This window comes from Saccostrea echinata, unplaced genomic scaffold (genome assembly GCF_033153115.1).
Source record: "Saccostrea echinata isolate AGI-Se365-2 ecotype Australia unplaced genomic scaffold, CSIRO_AGI_Sech_v1 ptg000015l, whole genome shotgun sequence".
In the NCBI taxonomy this organism is placed as follows: Eukaryota; Metazoa; Mollusca; class Bivalvia; order Ostreida; family Ostreidae; genus Saccostrea; species Saccostrea echinata.
In genome coordinates this window covers 2928443-2951307 of record NW_026889764.1, presented here as the reverse complement: position 1 = coordinate 2951307, position 22865 = coordinate 2928443, and the positions used below count along the sequence as shown (strand labels likewise).

The following is a 22865-nucleotide window of genomic DNA, read 5'->3' as shown; positions in this document are numbered from 1 at the left end:
AGCAATATAGTTTACATGTATGACGAAAAATACGTACCGTGACCTCTAGTCGTGGGGTGACGTCACTAGTAATGCACGTGAAAACAAACTCCACCAACTGATAACGTAGGTTTCTCATGACGTTTTGATATTCACTCTGGGTCAGTCTACCTTGAGCATGGCGTTCTTGCAAGGCATCTAGGAAGGCCGTAACTAGGTCATCCATCCGCTGACAACGACAGAAAACAAGCATTATTAACGCCACATACAGAGTTCTAAGTGTTCAAATGTGTGACTCCGAATTGGAGCTTTCAGGATCGATTCTAATCAAAAATACAACGGTATGCCTAATGTAGGTTGATTTTTAGTGTGAGACAAAGCGAAATCAAAGAGCTAAAATATTAAAGTAGGCTAGTCTGGCTAAAACAATCCGATATTTGATTGACTGTTCGAAAAGTGTTTTCTGGAAGTGTGATGCATGTCGGCTGCTTCTATGGGCGGGAAATTAATTCCCTGTCGAATGATCGCTGTCTAGACCTTCCAAACGATCATACTGAACATAAATATATAATGTTTATAACTATACCTTTTTCCCTTTTGTTTTTATATTTCAAAGGCTACAATTCTAATTACAGAAATCTACGCGAACTCTTGCAGAGAGTTAAATACACTTCTTTCAAATTAATTATTTGCTTTAGTTGTGAACACTTTACACATGCACCTAATGACACAGAGCTCACAACAAAAGTCTGAGATACAGGTAAGGATTTCCAATACACAGAAAAGGTTTTCTCGCCACTGCACTAATCGCCCTACCGCTGAATTATTCAAATCTATCATCCTATGAGAGTTTTTTTCTATATGATACATTTTGATCCTTCTCTGGTAATATGGGGATATTGACGGTATATTACGTCTTCTTAACAAGCGATATTCACAGGAAAAAATAGTCTTATTTGTTATATCAATATCTATGTCTAGTCGACGTGAATTTGCAAGGGATGACAAAAACTTTTTAGATTCTGCGGTTATACTGAGTAGATTCAATGCAGTATAATTCATATTATGTCAATATCTTGAATGGTACTGTTTGCTCGGCTATCAATTCAAATATCAATAGCTTTGTAAACTTACATTAAGGATAATACGTTGCTTTGATTATTGTATAGCCTTGTAGAATATTTCTATCTTTTTGAACTACATCATCAAAATTATCAAGATATCATTTTTTACATTACATGATTATTCTAGCTTGTGTTAGGATGTTTGAATACTATAGAACCTAGATGTAACTCAAAAGTACATACTCAGGTAACTACCAATATGTAGCTAGCTGGTCTGGAAAATTTGAGATGGATTACATAAAGTTACAGATCCATTCATTGAAAAACAGATTATTTGCCCGATCATGACAGGGAGTACACGACGGGTTTGACCGGTCGACAGGGGATCTTCACTCTTCCATGGCACCTGATCCCAACTCTGATGTTTTTAGTGGTCCCTAATTGCTCTGGTCCCAATTTGTGTTGTTCCAATGGACTTTTGAGTTTAATTACTGTTCATTATCTTCATATTTCCTTATATTAATTGCGCACAAAAAATGTCCACGTCCCTCGATTTATTACTCTGGTATTTTAAATTGACAACTCGAAATATTTACATTGTATATCTATTTTTTAAAGTGTGTCGAAAGCTTCGGTATTCATAAATGGGGAGGTCAAAGGTAAAAGTCATGATTTTGTTTTTAATTTTGACATCATAAACATTGGAGGCCGTACATAACGTCATAATTGTCATTTATAAACGAAAACGAAACTCAAAATCTACGTTCATATTATATTCAAAGAAGAGAATTTTATCAAGCTACCATGAAATCAATGAATGTTAATATAAGCGTTGACTTGTAAATTTTGGACGTTGATCGTGCCATGATGGTTGTGCAGACAAATTTTGATAATGCACCAAAGTGCGTTACTCAATTTGTCAGCACACTTCTACATTATGACATGATGAACGTCCAAAATTTAGATTTCAATGCTTAAATATTACTAACCGTATGTACGTAACATATTCTTTTTCTACTTCCACAATAAGACATTCCCTATAAGTGTTGTCAATAGTCCTCCTGGGCCTGAAATTGTGACCACTTCGATATACTGCCATTTTGAGTGGCAAAATTCGATCCATTATTGTTTCATAAGTGAGCATTGAAGAAGATTTCTAGGACGTTAATTTTTTTTCAAATAAAAACATTTACATTTTAACTAGCTAACCTAACTTCAATTAAAATTTATCATAAGGAAAATATTTTTTGCCGCTAACATAGAAATTTGGACTTATTGGCGACATGTACTCGGTAGGTGCAAAAGTTCCGTCAATATGATTTGAAATGTTCAGATACTTTAAAAAGGAAATAAATATGAACATCTGGTATAAACATTTAAGACGTCCTAAGATGTCTTACAACTTCAGAGGTGAAAAATATAATACAGACATTAAACAATATTTGGACAACGTGGAATGTATGTACATGTCGTCCACGAAGCACATTGGACCAAATTGTCTTGCCAACCAAAATGGCAGTACAAATAGTCTAAAATTTCGATGGTTTTAATTTCAGGCCCAGGAGCGCTATTAACAACGGTTGTACGAAATGTTTTGTTTGGAAGTAGTGAAAAAATATGTTAATAACACACATATATCAATATTTTGTGTTGACGGCTTAAATACTAGTACAGGGAGGAAAAAATCGAGAAAAATGTGCATTATTTTTTTAATGGATGGATATGTAGCTCTCTGATCGTTCATCTTCATTTTTGAGAGCATTGAGCTATAGATCTGCAGCTAACTTCATGGGTAATTCAAGTAGTTACATTTACATGTAGGTTCTAGAAGATGTGAATTGTATATAGTATTCAAATATCTTAACATGGTTCAGCTAGTACAATCATGAAATCTCATTAATAATATCTTTATATTAATGCTGATGTAATAAAAAGTTAGTGCTCAGGTAGTTTCCCGTTGATGTTTAAAGAGAATAAATGAATCATTGACGGAAGACATATTGGATTGTTTCTGTAGGTCCATAATTAATAGAAATGAGTTTTTTTTCCAAAAAGAAACATTAAGTTCTGTGATCTTTGTGTACATTTTTTACAAAAACAAGAATTCGTTAAAAGCGACCTCCATGTCGGGGTTCAATAAAGTTTGTTATGCTTGCCAGCTTCACTTCAAAGATGTCCTCGGTCTAGTTACTTCAATCAATGACGACATCTATCCGAATTATTAAAGTGTACATATGTCAACTCGCTTTACATCTCAGACTATCCTCAAGCATATGAATAATTAAATCCGCGACATATTAATGATGTTATCGGCCGCAGAAGCAACCGATGTGTTAGAATGTGCACATTGGAAAATGAGACAATATTTTTTCAATGGTTCGATGGAATAAGTCCTTATTAATAACATACATAAACATGGGTAATCAGAGTTTACAGAGCTCACCCCCAACGAATGTTTTCTTTAAGTAAGGCAAAGACCGACATTCAACCAATAATCTAGTAGTGTGAACCCTAGATGCAGTATTTATGCAATTTTTGTCTGATAAGGCTTGCAGTTACTTAGGAATGGACTTATCTTAAAACTTTATACTAGTCACTCATCTAGAAATTGTAAGTCAAATCCAGCATCTGAAGCAAGTTTGAGAGTGTTCGTCCCTTAATGCATCATTCGTGCAAGTTTGGTTCAGATAGGCCTTATAGTTTCTAAACAAAATTGGACCTGCTCAACTGGTCAACAGAGGACTTACATTTACTTGGAAATGAGATCTGATCCAAAAAAATTTTAACCTGGTCACTCATTTGGGAAATATAGGTCAGATCCAGCATCCGATGCAAGCCCAGTAGTGCGCATCCTTAGGTTATCATCCATGCAAGTTTGGTCAATATAGGGTTTATAGTTACTTGGAAATGAGATCTGCTCCAAAAACTTTAACGTGGTCACTCAACTGGAATATGTATGTCAAATTCAACATCTGAAGCAAGTCCAGTAGTGTGTATCCTCAGATGTATCACCCATGCAAGTTTGTTCAATAAAGGGCTTATAGTTACTTGGAAATGAGATCTGCTCCAAAACCATAACCTGGTCAATCTTCCGGAAAATGTAGGTCAGATCCATGCAGCATCCGAAGCAAGTCCCGTAGTTTATATCCTTAGATGCATCATCCGTGCAAGTTTGGTCAACATAGGACTTACATTTACTGGAAATGAGATCTGCTCCAAAATCATTTACCTGGTCACTCATCCGGAATATGTAGGTCAGATCCAGCATCCGATGCAAGTCCAGTAGTGTGCATGCTTAGATTCATCATCCATGCAAGTTTGGTTAACATGGGACTTATAGTTACTTAGAAATGAGATCTGCTCCCAAAACTTTAACGTGGTCACTCATCAACAAAATGTAGGTCAAATCCTGCATACGAAGCAAGCCTGATAGTGTGCATCCTTATAGGTGTATCATTCATGCAAGTTTAGGCAACATAGGGCGTATATAGTTACTTGGAAATGAAACCTGCTCCAAAAACTTTAACCTGCTCCAAAAACATTAACCTGCTCCGAAAACATTAACCTGGTCATTTTTTAGCTGAAATTGCAGCATCTGAAACCTTGACTGGTACAATGAAACACACTAGAAGCATCTTCCATGCATCTCTGATTTATATAGGGCATTGAGGTACATGTACTTGAAAAGAAATCTGCTCCAAAAACTTTAACCTGGGACGCCGACGCTTATGCCGAGGGTATTATATAAGCTCCCCCAACTTCGTTCAGGTGAGCTAAAAATTACAAATGACAAGTTTATAATTTGCTAAATACTGAGTCTAAATGGTTGTAATGTTTCAATTCATTTTTCATTTCTCATCAGATATTTAATTATTTATGATTTTATAAAAAGTTGTTACATTAACTGCTCCCTAAACATGGGAATGTGTAAGATCTAAGCGCAAAATGTAATGAGTTTCCTGATATTAATTACAAAATGATAAATAAATATTTAAGTTACATAATGAGTCAAAATCACGTGTTTCTTTTAAGATATCTGTATCATAAAGCGAAAGATTTATGAAAATTATGAGTATAGCGAAGATATGACATTTAAACTGCATTGTAAAGCAAGAAAACTCTGCACAATATAAGTGCCAGAAAAACAAAGGATGTATCTACCGTTGCGTTGTTACCGTAAATGTTCACGCCACTTTTATTTTTAGCGTAAACTTGTAAACAGCATTCAGTTGGAGCATGCAAAGGTGAGAAGTATGTTCTAATAATCTTTTTTGAAGATTGTATCATAATTCTTGGTCTACCGACATTCATTTTTTGGTACTTGAGACCAAGGTAACTTCAACTTTTCTGCACACGCGTACAATAGGGAGAAAGAAGTAAGCAATATTTTCGTCTTGGGCCATACCAAAATTATTTTTCTCTCCATAAAAGTTAATTTTTTAAGGTTCCGAAACATGTAATTTTCTACTTTCAGGAATTTAACACCATTTGCACGGTCATGCAAAAATTCTAAGTTTGTCAATTTTCCCGTTTGTGCGTCACAGTGTTGCTTTAAAAAATTTTTAAACGAAGTAAATTTTGTTGTGAAACAGTTGAAACTTCAATTACAAATGAAACAATGATATTTTTGATTGCATTTCGCATTTATTTTAATACATGTACATGTCTAACACAAAGAAAACATCGGCATTATCACGTGATAAATATTGGTATGAGCACTTGAAAAGTTTGTACATGACTTTTACGTTCGTTTATAGTCGGAAATTAATGAGACATCCTCAATTATTAGTCCCCTACCGGTGAAACCGGAGGGGACTATAGGTTTCCTCTGAGTCTGTCCGTCCGTCAGTCTGTCTGTCTGTCTGTCCGTCTGTCTGTCAGTCTGTCCCACTTGGTTTTCCGCACTTTTGTCCTAAACGCTTGTAGATATTGAGCTGATTTTTGGTATGTGAGTGTATCTTGATGAGTTACAGATCAAGTTTGCATTTCGTTCCGCTTCATTGATTTTTGACGGAATTACGACTTTTTCAATTTTTAAGGGTTTTCCGCGATTTTTTCCTAAACGCTTGCAGATATTGAGCTGATTTTTGGTGTGTGACTTAACCTTGATTACTTATAGATCAAGTTTGCATTTCGTTCCGCTTCAATGATTTTTAACGGAATTATGGCATTTTCAATTTTTAACGGGAACCAGATTACACTTGCCGGTAGGGGACTAGTATTGCTAATGCAATACTCTCAGAATGCTTGTTAATTTTAAATATATGTTAAATTTTTCTCCATTTTGTAACAAAGTTTGATGATAATATAATCCTATCCTTTATCTCCAATTTCCGTATCCATAATTCATTTTAATTTCGATTAAAAGTTAACAATTCGCTTAAAATTTTAAGAATAATAAACTAAGTGTACAGTTTTCCAAGAAAAATGTATAATGTCATTTTATTTTGAAATTTATTTTACCTAGAAATTACTTTTGGACTCTTTTATATGGAAATATTTTAAAAATGCTAAACATATTGGTGGCCAATTTGATGCTTTGCGATCACAAGTGATAATGTTTTTGAAAAATTTTCAGTAAAAAAAATTACGTCAAGTTCAGAATAGGATTTCTTGAACCTTTCTTTTAAATACTGAAATGTCATTAAGGTTTATAATATTCTTAGACTATATTACTCCTACTGGGACAAATCCTGATTTGATGCTTGATCTGATTTGACACACAAAATCGGCATTTCTGACATCTCTAAATTGACAAAATCTCCACAATTGTAACAAGCTCCCTTTTTAATTGAATTTATACATAGCTGAGAAAAGAAAAGACGATAAATCTAATTATCTGTCTTATATATTTATTGCCATAATTAGTTGTTTTTTTTTTTTTTTTTTTTTTTTTTTTTTTTTTTTTGGTATCGTCTAGCATTACACATCTGACCGAGAAAAACAAAGATAATCAGAGATTACAGAGCTCACCTCAACAAATGTTATCTTTAAGTAAGGCAGAGTCCCACACATAACTAATTACCTAGTGATGTGTATCACTAGATGCAACATATACATGTATATGTATGCAATTTTGGTCTGATAGGGCTTGCAGTTACTTGGTAATAAACCTTCTGCAAAAAGTTTAACCTGGTCACTCCTCCGGAAAATGTAGGTCAAATTCTGCATCCAAAGCAAATATGGTAGTGTGCATCAATAAATGTATCTTAAATCAAAAGTTGGTTAGCATATATTATATTAGGGCTTTGGAAAGTAATCCTATTCAATATATAGTCACTTTAGAATGAACCTGCTCTTAAAACTCATCCAGAAAATGTAGGTCAAATCCAGCATCCGAAGCAAGTTCATAAGTGTACATCCTTAGATGTAACTCCAGGCAATTTTGGTGAACATAGGGCTAATGAACCTGTTCCAAAAACTTCAACCTAATCCTTCATTCAAAAAATGTAGGTCAGATCCAACATCCGCAACAAGTCATGCAGCGTGCATCCATAGATATTTCAGCCGTGCAAGTTTGGTCAACACAGGGCTTTAAGTTACTTTAGAATGAGAAAAAATTCAAAAAATTCAACCTGGTTCCTGATCCGGAAAATTTAGGCAATATTAAGAAGTTGATGGTAGGTTTTATATAGAAAAATGCCCTTGACGAATTTACAATCTGTAATATTTTATAATAATTGTTAAGTATGTTACTAGTTTTATTCTGATGTGTCACCGTTTTAACCAAATTGTTTCATACGATAATATATATTTTACCCACTAGTCCCTTATTTTCTTTTCAATTCATATGGATTCCCACTCCCACTCCAACCCCGGTTGAACTCTACGGAATCTGTCTCCTAGCAGTGCACAATCATTGAGAGTGGACGTGAGATACAGCTATCTGGATATGTTTTATTAGAGAATCGTTACTGAAACTAATGTCCAAATAGCTGTATCGCACGTCCATTCTCAGTGACCGTGTAGTGTACATGTAGAAGAGCGCTGCAAGAATTCCATCGGCATCTAAAGCAAGTTTTCTGACTTGTCTACATAGCCGAGCGGTCTAGCAGGCTGTTCCTGCACTGCTAGAAGACAGATTCCGTAGGTCGAGAGTTCAACCCCAGGTTGGTGCTGGAGAAATATATGGAGATAACGAACAGTATTCAAGCTCAAAATCCAAACATTACAAATCGGGAGCAGAGCAAACACGGACCTCTAAAACAACATAGGTTGGATCAGGATCCATGGAGGAGTGAGCCTCCCCTGCCGACCGTTCACACCCGCCGTGTGCTCCTTGTATTGATCTTGAAATGACGGGAAAATCCGTCGAGAATTCAGTGTGTGAATAATGGCTTGACAATTAGTATGAAAAAAAATCAGCATTTTATTTAATGATAGATTGTAATTGCTGACAAGGTCATTGTAACGACCATAGAACTTAAGAAATGGTGACGAGACTATTGATATTTTGTTTCATCAACTTGTTCGTCAATAACTAACCTCGTTTTAGAAATTGTTCATACGTAGAGCATACTCTTGCGTATCGAATCAACTGAGAGATATAAACCCCGTATGCATGTGATAAGGTATATTGCTGCATAAGTAAGGGGAGTTGATGATTGAAAGTCGTCTCGTTTATCATAAAGCTTTGTTGTTAGGTTACCATTAACGTCTTTTTCTAGTAAGATAGCCAAGTTTGAAACAGATGTGTCAGACTCTTTGGTTACTTTAATTAGCTCACTGGGATATATCGTGTCGACACAAGAATGGAAATAACTATTGTTAATTGATAATACGTCGTCGATATATCTAAAAGTGAATTTATCTGTGCTTCCTATACATGTATTTATATTTCTATCAGCTATCTTAGTTTAAAATTTATTGTAAATTATGTATGTATATATATATATATATATATATATATATATATATATATATATATATATATATATATATATATATATATATATATATATATATATATATATACATGTATACAATAGCGGCAGGGTCCCTCTGGTAACCACATACCATCCCGTCCTTAAGAACCTCAGCGGTATCCTTCAAAAGAACCTGCCAATTCTCCACTCAAATAAACGAATGGCAGAGGTCTTTAAGGAGCCCCCATTGGCTGCATACAGACGTCCGAGGAACCTAAAGGACATGGTAGTAAGAACCAGATTGGACAATCCATTACATGTACCTAACGGGGGCTTTAAAACTTGCTCTGACAGAAAATGTCTTCTCTGTAAGCAAAGCTCTGACACAGACAGCTTTAACAGCCCCGTTACAGGCCGCAGCTACAAAATACTAGGGAATTTGTCCTGTCAAACAGACAACTGCATTTATCTCATCAGTTGCAAAGTTTGCTCCAAACAGTATGTTTGTGAAATAGGAGATCTCCGCAGGAGAGTCAATAATCACCGTTCTACCATTTGGATCAAAAAACTCAATGAACCCGTTGGGGAACATTTCAACCTTGAAGGTCACAAATGGAAGGACATGACAGTAGTGGTTATTGACCATAATCCAAAATGGACAGACGCTCAGAGAAAAGGCAAGGAAAAGTTCTTGATGCACAGGCTGAAGTCATTCCGCCCTAATGGTATTAACAAACTTAATGACTTCACCAGGATGAACGTGAACTAGACCCAATCCCGGTTTGTAACAAACAAGTTCATTCTCTCTATATAGTGTAAACTTTACCGTTAATTCGCATTAGCAATTCTGGAACAACCTACCCAAATATTTACAGCTTACATTTTTGTTTATTTCTTTTATCAGATTTCCAAATTTATAATATATCCAAATTCATATTTTAAAATTGCCCTTCCATATTATCTTTAATTTCTTTTTATCATGTATAGTTACGCTATTTTGAGAGAATACGACAATGTACGATTTACTGCTTGGTCGTAATTAATTAGCGATAATTAATTCGTTCAATTATGTAAATCGCACTTCACCAGAGTACACCCGATAGACCGGACGCAATTCATAGCGCTCCGGATTTCTTTGTTCACAACTGTTTATAAACTTCAACTTAAACATGTAACACTGTAAATATTTAGTATTTGGTAGTTTAGTAGTAAGGCTAGTTGTTTTTGTTTCTCTGTTTCCTCTGTTTTATGACTTCTTAACTTTTTTCTTTGTCCTGAGGAAGGGACAGGTCGTCCCGAAAATTTGACAATTATTATTGTTCGTGTCGTTGGTCATTTTTAGTGCTTATATATATATATATATATATATATATATATATATATATATATATATATATATATATATATATATATATATATATATTGAATGATTAAAATAAGGCTAAATCTGAAATAAACAATTTTCCATCTTAGGTATGTATAAATGTGTAACATTAATTTCAAAATTTCATGCAAATACATTTCCATTGCCTGAATATAAAAAAAAAATGCAAATAAAATTTCAAAAAAATCATTTCATTATTTCATAAATTTAGATTGAAGAGCCTTTAATACAGTTTTTAAAAACACCATGCAAACAACAACCAAAAAAAAAAAAACAACAACAACCATCACCCCGATTTGAAGGCAAAATGGTATTTAAAAAATTACTATATCAAAAACTGCAGTTAAACTTCAAAAATGTCAAGATCTGTTGTGAATAAAATCCGAGTATAATTGGTAATCAAGCAGCACACTTTGATATATGGAAAATTTAATGTATACTTGCATTATAAGTGCACCAATAAACGAAATGTTTCTACTTACAGTAATAGAGCGCTGATCTGATAGCGGCTTAGACAGACACGATGTACAAATTTCCATTTGCTTCCCATGTAGTTTCGCTCATTTGATATTGGTTAAAGTTGCGTAATATATATAGCAGGAAATGACAATTTGACAGTCGATATTTTATTAAATGGACCCCCGTGTTCATTTTGAAGTATGAATTTTTTTTTTACATCATTGAGGTTTCTTCTTTTGAGTATATTTAAAATTAATATTTAATAGTTCTTTTTACAATATATGTTGAAACAAAACCGAAAAAAACCCCGCCTCCATGATAACTGGCTCCTATCAGCCTCCATGTACCTTTTTTAAATTTGCTTTTACAGTTATCTTTAATCCATGTATATTTGGAGTTTTTTTTAAATGCATTCATTTAATTTATTGAGAATACTCGTCCACCTGCTCCAAAATATCAGAGTGGATCATAAATTAAGCAGCATGTTTAACTTTTTTAATATCCTCTTCATCGGTGTAAGGTAAATGAATATCGAAGAAAAGTATAGAGTTACAGGTATTTATGGCGAAACCATTCTCAACAAAATTTACGTTTAAATGTGAAATGTTTTCTTTCTTATAATCTTATATGTCCAAGACATGTTCCATGCTGCTTAACGATTTATGTACTACCGCATAGACTTTTTTTGATTATCTTAGATTTCTGATGTTTAAAAATCTGACCAACTCTCTTCAAGGTCTGTCGTGTAGATAGTGTAATTTTCGAGAAAACCCTGTGGAGTATTTTAAAATATTGTAGTTTACAGGATTGGCATTCTTTCTTCAATACCCTTGGTATAGATTGATGCAACAGAAAGTTTTTTTTTTTTTTTTTTTTTTTTTTTTTAATTTTTTGATAAATTTAAAATTCTCACAAAACTATAATACTTTACAAGGTTAAAAAAAATAATTGTGAAAGTAAAACGTTAAATAAAATAATAAGAATTTCTTTTGAAAAAAAAAATCAGCTCTCGGACACCGTCACAAACCTTGAAGTGGATTCTGTATAGTAATTTTCCTCAAGAATAATACATGTACAAAACTATATGGGGTGAATAGATACAATTTTGAATATATGCTAAGAATATGCAGAGAAAGAATTAAGTTACTACAGCAATTTTGGGTAAGTTGAGAAATTACGCCAATAAATAAGAAATAAACATTTTTGCAAAATAAAATGTGCAGTGTGATGAAGCATCAGTGTTCCTCAGGTAATATGTTAGGAAACTAAGTAACAAAATAAATATTGATCCCGATCCCCGACCCACCCTGTCAGTGAGTCATTCATAAAAAGGCAACTTAGATGGTTTTACAATTTTTGATTTCAAGCCCAAGCTTGTATGAGATAATTTATCAGTATTCTGAACAGAACATAGACGTCGGAACCATATATAGTGACTTTAAAGTACACTGAGAAACACTGTATAAAACGCCTATTGCTAGCTTATGGTGCACTCACCCGCTGCAAGTGGAATGGTAATGGAAAGCTATTAAATGAAGTATCAAATAAATCCACAGAGTTAGTAGGGGTTTGAAACCCGTCAACTGGCATTAGTAGGATGCTCGATATGGACCGCTCGCTTGCCTTCTTGGCCAGATTTGCATCATATCTTTGGTAGCTCTCACTTACAATTTTGTAATAGTCTATGGTTTGTCCCGATCTTGTGGATGTTGGAGTTGTCGAACCTGACGATTCGTGCGTGATGGCGTCTTCCTCCATTACCCATCCCTTCCGGTTCACACTTCCTTTACTTCCGGGTGAAAGCGTGTCTGTCTCGTCCGGAATTGTCCAGAACTCAGAGTCGCTCCAGTCTTCATTATCGGAGGAGCTGTTCAAATCAGTAATTGTTTTCGAAGATCTTTTTCCATCGCTCTTACAACTCTTTGCGCTTTTGCGCTTATTTCCCCTACGAGCTGATTCGACTCTAAATCCTTGGTAAAAGCTGTCCTCTCTATCTAGATCACTCACATCATCGTCTGCATGTGGATTGGAAGATTTAGACTGACGTAATAAACGCACTAATTTGTCCTCCTCTACATAGGAATCATCATTTTTTCTATTTTTTGCAGTGTTACCACGGTTCCCAAGACGACAGGAATGGGGTCGCAATGGTTTGTTCTCCAATTGTTCAAGTCTATACACTGTATCGTCAGAATTATTAGAATTATCGCTGTCAGACTGGTGGTCATCCTCGAAAATTTCATCTTCTATGTTCACATCCGGGCGACTGTAGCTAAGGTAGTGGGAAATCTCGTTTTCGACGATTCCTGAGTCACGGGACTCACAAGCATGGAGTTTGGTGGGAATTCTGACGGGTGTGTCGTCCGAGTCCACATCCGGATCCTGTCTGACCGCCTTTATGCTGTTTGAAATAATGACAGACCGTTTGCTTGAGCATACCGCACTGAATCCTGTACCCATTCCTTGGTCTATAGGATTATTTACAGGTCCTCTTCATTAGATCGACAGGAATCATTCTGAAGAGGAAAACGAAAATGTTAGAATTAAATCCATTTCTATATCATTATTTGATAGAGTAACATCAATCTATTTAATCAAAATCAAATATCTTTACCCCAAATCTTTAAAGGAAAAATACATTTAAACAGAGCAGCTCAATCCTCAGAAATTCAGGTTTAAATTTATTTTTCAGCACAAGATTTTTTTAGCTCAGTGTCTTCATTTGACTGCATACTGAAGCCGTATGGCGTACTCTTTCACTGATATAGTCTTATTTGGTTTGTTGAATTAACTCACGTATCGACTATTTCTATTAGTTATTATAAGCATTTGGCTTGTTAATAACATATATCTGTCAAGTTAATCTCCTTCTAAAAACATCATGAGAGTCGGATAATTACTTTTATCAATAAAATATCATTTATCTGCTGTTATATATAAATATGCTAGTTTTGCAATTTGAAGCAAAAATGCTTTCATTTTCAGATCTACAACAGAGTACAAAGGGGGCAAAGACTAATTTTTCACACAATAAAAAGACAAACGTATATCATGACAGGGCATTTTTTGCGTAATTACATGGTTGTTCCCTCATCAGAAGAGGTAAATGAAAGTTCAATTTATAATTATGCGGTGATAGGTGCTGGCGAGAGACAGAACATCGACCCCGGCATCGATAGATAAAAAAGTCAGGTGTACTGTCCATCTATAGTTAACCTGATGTGTTATATAAAAAGCTGCCCGGATGTCTGGTTTTGTAAAGTCACATATGACCACTGACCAGACCTATTGACCATTTTCTAGTCTACACAACATTTTTAAATCCCAAATGTAACGTTTATTGATATATTGCTTTATGAAAATGTGCGTCTCTTAGAAAACGATCAAATAGTTAAAACAATGGCCGAGAAACTATTAATTTAATCAGGAAGCATTTCAGAAAATTTAAGATAGGAAAGTATTGGACAGTGATGTATTCCCCACGAGTTCATTATTCAAATTGATATTACTTTCACTAGAGTTATGTACATGCACTAAGCTTAAGAATACAAATATTATGATATTCAATCCCTGTCATCATTGCAAAGACTTGAAAAATATTCCTGCCCATAGCCTTTCTCAAAGTGGATTTAAAAATCACTTTTGCGGAGAGAGGGGAGAGAAAAAAAAGAAAGAAGAGAGCAGTCTGTGCTAAAAAGAACAATACCACGCTAGACAATTGTAAAAGAATTCAATAGAGAGGACAGACATTTCCTTTAATCAATAAACTTGAAAACAACCCGAGATTAAACTACCGTAAAACAGTTGATGTTGGACAATCCCTGTCCAATATAACAGAGGATTTAGTAAATTAATAATAACCCGGTGTATTCACGGATTTACTGCATAAAATATATCGACGTCTCCAGTTAATAATTTATCTTTTTAAATGACACACGAACCATATTTACTGACTGTTATAAGAATTGTTCATCGTTTGTGGACAATTCATTGGCATTCTGTTCAATTGAAACTTTCATTCAAGATCATACTTTTCACCAATATTTTTGACAAACAATTACTTCATAGAATATTATTCTGCATATAAATTTGCTCAACTACTTCGATCTGTAAACAAAATCTAATGTTATATAAACTATGCCGCTGTGTATTAAGAGAATTTTATTCGAGCAATGCGTATTGTTTAAAGTACATTACAGTCCGAAACATACATTAAGTGGTTTTTGTTATAGTTAGTTAATTTGACTGATCCAAGACTTCCAGGCCAAATCACTTCTGATTTAACTCAAACAACAACAACAACGTACTATTTTAGCTCCCCAATGGCGAATACAAAAGAGTCAAGACATCCCTAATATAATAACAATACAGATATAAAGGAGGACAACAATTTTATTTTTTTCTCAAACAAAAACTTGATTTTCTCAAAACTTTTAATGGCACTTACCCAGTTAACGAAATGCCACCAAATTAGACAACAGTTGAAGTGCTACCAAAGACCAAACCCTAAAAAACAACACTTACAACAAAATCTCAATCCAGATAACAACCAAGATTCCAAACAAGACTCTAACAGTGAAAGAGTTTACAAACCTCTGCTACCCTACAGATTACAAATATGCACCAATACCGAGAACTGTTGATATTTGTACGGCAGAGCGGATGTTATTGAGGTATAGAGAGGCACTCCGTAGAGACAAATTACTCAGTCAATAACCTGTGTCTGAAAGTCCGATTATTTAATACTGACTTTACAAATTTGTCTGTATCAGAACAAGTTTGAAGTTGCAAATTATTAAATGAAAAGGTTGCATTATTTGTGCACTGTTTCTTTTTGTCATTTGATATCTATTAATATTATGCCTGACTGCTTTTTTTTAATGGGATTATCGTTCAGAAAATTTTATATTCAAGGATACTCAAAGATATCATAGAAAACCGATCAATGTTCGTTAAAAGAACAAAAAGTCCAATAAACAATTCTATTTTTCTTTTCAAAGCAATAGACATCTTTGAAAAAATGAAGAAGTAGGAAATCTTTTCATGGGTAAAAACAGTAATGTCTACACCTCTCACTGTGTATCATGTATTTTTCACAATTTGTCTACATATATGAATGCTGCATACGCATTTGAATCTATTGAATTTCCTATTCGACCAAACACCCCTTTCCAAGTTCAGTGTATTGTATTTTTCATTTCCCATTCATGTTTTGAACTTTTTTCAAGGCTAGTTTTATAACGGTTTTATTACAAGGTTAATTACAACCCTTTCCATTTTGACAAGATAATGATTCAATGTTATAATTGAAAATATACATTTTTTTGCAATCAGAAGAGTGATAAGAAACTGCAGACAAAGAATTCTCGTAATTAATTCTCACATTAAAAAACTACGTGTAATAACTTTTCCTTGTAAGACAGAGCTTTGTTTCATTGTTGTATTTTAATACAGTGATTAGCAGGCAAAAGCAAAAGAGACATTTGCAAAGTTACAAAAGTAAAAAATAAAAATTCAGGAATACAATACAAACTTACATGAGTCAAATTCACTATTTTTTAACCTAAAAATAAACGTATTCGGAGAGAGAGAAAAAAAAACCTTGGATAACTCTTCAACACTATCAGTATCTGAAAGTCATTGTCATTCATGATGACTTTTACAATGAAATCTGGGTTAAAGCAGAATAAATGAAAAAAAAAAAAACATATATATAAAATTATTTTGTCCGTTAAAATACACATGAGTGGAGAGTCACTAAAAGAAGGTATCATGTCATATTCGTATAATAGACTTATTATTCTTTATATTCATTGGCATAATCAGATGCTTGTGGCTGAGATGTTTTTCTAATAAATATTGTAAACCCAATTGCTTAAGATGTTACCCTCAAAACCAATCTGTCATATAAATATTCAGAACTCAGTCAAATTGTCTACTCATTGGGTTTTTCTTCCAGAGTCTTTATAAGAAATACATGTAGATAACAATTCTTTACTTGTATTTTTCATACGATCATTCTTTATTTAACATATTTTTTATGTTAAAAAGTGATTGGGTGTATATTTATACAAGTATTAGAATGTCACATATTCATTTATTCCAAATGAATTCTCCCATTCCGATGAAAACCCTTTTTGTTTCAGTGTATTTTGCACTCCATTTCCCCATTATGTTTTTGACTTGGTTATAGTTTAGCAACTCTTATGTCTCTCTCTGTTCAAGGTGAGCTACATTTCTCTCTTTTTTGACAAGATAATGATTGAAAGTACATTTATTTATTGCAATCAAAGGAAGTGATAAGAAACTTTTTATATTCAAAGAATAAATAATAAGTTTTTCGCGTGAGACAGATCCCCACTTCAATGCTGAAAATAAAAAATGTCTGGCAAGTAAAAGGAATAGTTAAAGAGACATCTGCGAGTTTAGATGGGTTAAATGAGGAATAAATTGTGTTGAAAAACTTACACAAGTGAAGTTCACTAATTTTTGGAAATAAAGAATACATTCATGTAACTGTATTCAGATAGAGATGAATGCCGTAACTAATTCCTATTTGTCATGTAAAAGTCAGTGTCATTCATGATAACTTTTATAACACGTTTTATTATACTATTTAGGTTAAATTTGTTGCAGGGTAGATATCCAAATAATAACATGATGATATAATATCGCCTTAAAAATACAGAAGTTACGAGTGTGTGTGTGTGTGTGTGTGTGTGTGTGTGTGTGTGTGTAAAAGAAGTCAGAATATTATTATAATGTTATTATTGGTTATCATTTGCATAACAACATGATTGTGTCTGACATTTTGGTAGTAAATAAATATTGTTAGATTAATTGATTAAAAATGTTATTCTCAGACCTGAATTGTCATATGAATACATGTATTCAGAACTAAAGAATATTATATTATGTTCTTGTTATGTTTGTGCTGCAGTATTCTTTATAGATTTTAAATATATTGCTTTTTTAGTTTTAAAAAATTACACTTAAAACTGTATATGATTTACACTTTGAATATAGATATAAATATTGTTTGTAAACTTAAGTAAATTTCGAGACTGGGATGCTGAGGCTATCAAGTATGGAATTCCAACATGTTAACAATAACACTCAATAAATATACATCACTCAAGATCAAGTATTTAAATAAGTATTTTTTTCATTAATGGAAAACACAAGTGTCAAAGATATTGATGGACAAACAATAAATGTAAATAATTTTAGTCAGAACCTTGAAATGCTTAAGGTACATGAACAATAGCTCAAACAATAAATCGACTTATTTAGCAGATACACCTCTTATCTTCATGACGCAACGGGGTAGTTTAACTTAGTGTATCGAGTTGCAATAATTATTTATGTGTCCAAATTTTTATTCTAAGCTGAATAATATATTAATATCTTTAAAATGGCCCAAAACCTTCGTGTATATGTTCAAAAAATTAATATAGATTATAATTTCACCTGGTATGCAAGTTTTCAGCCTGAAAATTGTTGTATATGTCTTTTATGCCTACTTTGTCCCGTTCCTTTCAAACTGAAAGGCACAATCTTACTTTTCTCGACTAATTGAGCATATTGTATTCGTGACGTCAATCCTTAAATGTAAGCTGTGTTACGGCCTTATTTGAACACAATCTTATTTTTAAAAAAAATCCTTATTGTATATATCTAAAATCATTAGCCGTCTTTAGGCCGACAGCATTGTCATACCTGAAACCATTTACTAGGTCAATAAACTACGGCACTTTTAAAAAAAATATCACTTCAAAATCATATTCACGTATACATAGTTTAAAATCCATTTCGAGTGAGAAGAACATTACTGTCTTAATTCTGACTCTATCGTATAACTACTAGTCCTTTAAAATTATTCTCTATCATCAAAACACACCAATATACCATAAGATATAAATAAACTTTTAAGTTTAATAACTTTAAATAAATTAGATCTGAGTCATAACTTCAAAGCAAGCATAGACTATCGTACGAAGCAGCTTCAAATAAATTTATTTCATCGACTTCTTAAGAGGTTGCCAAAGTAACAGCCCATACTATCAATGGGGGAAATAATGTATAGGGTATATTTAAGAATTAGAACAGAATTTGAATTTTAAATCAAGATAGCTTTACCACCATCCAGTGCTTCATGCAAGTTAATTAATGTTATCCTTGGGTGATATTCGAACTTAAAACGGTATATTTATTTATTCCAAACACTTAGACATTTAAATACACATCCTCTTTAAATCATTAATGATGAATTGCCCCCTCTTCGTAAGATATACAACAGGTATTTTTCAACATTTTGAAAAAAATAGCTTGGTTGTTGCGATTGTCTAGGATATACTCTAGAGGCACTTCTAAACCAATTAAAACTTTATTTATTAGCCGAGAACTATTTTTTACCTACTATCTTGCGTAACGTTGAGTATTCAATGAATTTTACCATGCATTTTGGAAAGTTTTTTACCTTCATCGGCGTTTTATTCATCATAACGATATTGATGGTTTTATTTATTATTGTTATTGGGGGAAAACATGGTTATATTTATGTACCCAGTGTATAAAAGATAAAAAAATAAATAAACTGCAATATTTATATAATGTTTGAAAAATCTATTAGTACGTGTATAATGTTTAAAAATGCTAAATTTTCAAACTTTGCTATAGGAAACACGAATTTTTATCATATTCATTTTCATTTACCCAAGTGCTTGCTTTTCACTGAGAATCTCAACACACAAAATACAAAGTCCTGAAAACTAATTACCCAGCATGTTTTAAAGCAAAGGGTAATTGCGCTGACATCATTAAACCCTGTGCAATTAAAAACCTGCCTAGACTGTTTGTGTCTTTGACGAAAAAGAGCGAAAACAGAATCAATAGCTTACTTTCTGTATCGATATATTTATGAAAGAATTCTTTTCAAAATGGAATACAAGGACGGGGAGGCACTTTCTGAATAATTGCTTACGGTCTACAAAACGACGACGGTGTTTCACACGGGGTTATAGAGGACTTTTTTCGTTGAGTGGATATACCTGTTTTCTCCATGTTCACTAAATAGACATCCATGCAGAAGATCTTATTCGCATAATCCATGTCAAAAAATTAGCTAACTTGTTTACACAGTCCCCTCCCGGTTTTCTGGTCAATATCTTCCCGCTCGTTTTACATTCGACGAGTTTTTAAATCCACTACAACAGAGAACTCCTAACAGAAGCGTGTCTTATGTTCTTTTACAATCGATCCACATATATCCCTAACCGTGCTCCCTCAAACGCGCGCCTCACCCGGATCGGGAGTGTTGGTCTGGATACTTGAGAGGCTTCATTGTAACTGGAGATTTTGACAGCCGTATGCGAGCTGATTTTGGCACTGGCCAGCAGGTCCTCTTTCTAGGGGTTCTCTGATACTCATCTAATCGATGTGTTGAATTGAAGCTTTATCAAAAGGAATTTATTAATTGTTCTGAATGGGTGTCTGCGTGTATTGTTTCGCACGACCCGAATTTTGAGTTTTAGATCGATATTTAAGACCATGTCTTTGCAAAAAATGTACGATTCATGAATTGCCGTTTGCATGGCTAGTCGACATTGTAAAGTTTCTTGTTTCTCACATTCAGTGAAGTAGAATTAAACACTACCTGACAAAATGTGATCTAGGTGGTCAGTTATTTAAATAGAAAATCCCTTGTGTCAATTAAGAACAAGAAGATATCATTTTAACAGAAAACATGTTTGACATGAGTATAAATGATTAATTTGTATAGAATTATCTCTCTGTTAACAATGGTCAATTGACCATTTTTTGAATTTCTTTCAATATGAGCCTTTTGAATCTGACCTATGTAGGCCATTTTAAAAATATTTTCCATATTTTTAGACAATATTGAATACCCGTCTAGAAATAGTTTAAGTATTAACATGTTTGAATAATGACTCTATATTACAGAAATTTTCATTTGCAAACATTTAAAATGTTGGAATTCATACAGTACCTTTTAAAAGACTGCTTATCTTACCCTTGCCTCTCAAATACCGATTTTTTTAGAATACTTTATATCATGTACGTTTACTAACGATGAATAAGATGTTAAATGTATTCAAAAATTTTAATTGAATGAATAATGAGTGATGGATATCTTTTTGCACAGAGAAGTAACTATAGTAAATTTCAGACAGAGGGCTATTTTCTACCCCCTCATTTGTGTCTGAGACAGATAATTTATTTTCGTCATAGAATGATAATCAGGCATCTGTCAAGATATGTTTTACTGCATTATCTAATAGTTACATAACGTAGTTTGTTTTCGTGCAAGAAAAGAAAACGCATCCGCAAAGGATCGATCAGTTTATCAAAATTAACACAAAAGCATGTTTATTTCAGATATGATTCTTAGGAATTCGCTTTAATACAAAATAAAATTAATGGGAGAGGTTATTGATCTAAGGAGCCATATAAGAAAAAGCATTTTATTTTCTAAATCCGAAGGGGGTATTTTTTATCCCGTTGTTTTAATTTAGCTGTCTTTCATTTTCTATGCACTGGACAAAAACGGAAGCATTTCATGCTTCTAAAAGTACATATCGAGTTCTGTATGTTTCCCTTCAAAATATGTTGGTTGTATCATGTAGTGCATATATACTTGTCTTATAGATAAAATTTTCATTCCTTAATTTTTTTTTAAATTTTAGCTTATCAGATATCTTTGTATCTGCATCAATGTACAAATAAATAGGCAATTAAATTTCATTGAAAAGATAGGATAAAAATATTTTTAGCATCTGTAAATTAAATATTATTTATTCAATTGTATACTGAGGCAATTTTTAAAGCAAACAATGTCATTTATATCAACCTAATTATTATATACTAGTAGTGAGCCCGAATTTATACAAATCTGAGAATCTGTTTTAGATTACAAATAAGATAAAGTTCAAAGTGAAATACTGTAATTTATTTATTGAATTAAAGTGATATTATGTCACAGTGTGAAAGAATATCAAAAGGATATTTTGTTACAATGAGAAAGAAAATCAGATTTGAGGCAAAACTCTCGATTTTCTTCCCTTTGCGAAGAGTGTTGTAAAAAATATTCCTGTTACATGATAAGAGAGAGAGAGAGAGAGAGAGAGTAAACCATCTTAAGGGAGACTAAAACTGCCAAACTTTCTCCAAATATGTTATTGAAATCCATGTTCACATGTTTTCAATCTCAAAATCGGTAAGCCGTGACGTTTCACTTTTATAACATCACAGCTTATGACACTGCGTTATATAAAGACAGAGACAAAAGGAAAATCAAAAAAAATGTAATGAACAAAAAATTCAATATTTTTTACTTGGATATCGAATTTATTCCACCCGTTAGAGTGCTTCACACTCGTGAAAATATAAAAAGAAAAATCCTGTCTCAGTCGTGAAATATATTCAATATCCAACTATAAAACATTGAATATCCTCGATGTATTTTATAAAATATTATCGAGAAAGTCCGCTGTCTTGGTTAATTCTTCCACGTAATGCGCATTGCCTGTTGCATTTGTTTGAATATTTATTGTTCTCTTCAACTGTTACCAGTTTTGTTAGGAAAAAAAGTTTTGTCATTGTCAATAAAATACACGTTTCTTCAATTAAAAAAAAATAGTAAAATTGAAATTTAAAATAGAAATAGAATCAATCATTTTTAAGTCTTAACAATATAAATAATCCCATTGCTTTTGACGAGTTAAACACTCAACATGGTTGCATATGACTTCAGGAAGAAAAACTGAAAAAATTGCTTGTTTTCAGGTCTTTATTCAACAAAAAGCTATCTGAATGAAAATACGTTCCAACTAATTTACTCTGTTGATTTGAAGATTGGAAGAGTTTAACTATTGACGTAAAATGATTGCTTTTGTTGGCAAGTGAGTAAAGTTTGAATGAAACATATATGAGTCTAAATAGTGAAGAGATATCAAAATTGCTATAGTTCTACGACATTATTTACTGAGGACGACGGAAACCTGTTTTTTAGAAATGTAAATCCCTTACTTTGCATTATTATCATCATTAAACGCCTCTACAGGATATTAATTCGCCCACATCATATTCAATCAC

The 22865-nt window shown here is 33.1% G+C and overlaps 1 protein-coding gene across 2 annotated transcripts in view; it reads right to left on the bottom strand.

The window, feature by feature from the left end:
- The window catches only part of LOC133187396 (uncharacterized), a 50887-nt gene extending 30847 nt beyond the window's left edge, over window positions 1–20040 (bottom strand). The window contains exons 1-3 of one of the 2 annotated variants that reach the window (XM_061322751.1): window positions 19802–20040; window positions 12249–13267; window positions 38–208 (exon numbers count right to left, since the gene is read on the bottom strand). In XM_061322751.1, the coding sequence (XP_061178735.1) occupies window positions 38–208; window positions 12249–13211 (1134 nt within the window). In that variant the 5' untranslated portion in view covers window positions 13212–13267; window positions 19802–20040. The remainder of the gene's footprint in view (window positions 1–37; window positions 209–12248; window positions 13268–19801) is intronic. The other variant, XM_061322752.1, reaches the window with a different exon arrangement.
- Between the last annotated feature and the right edge of the window lie 2825 nt (window positions 20041–22865).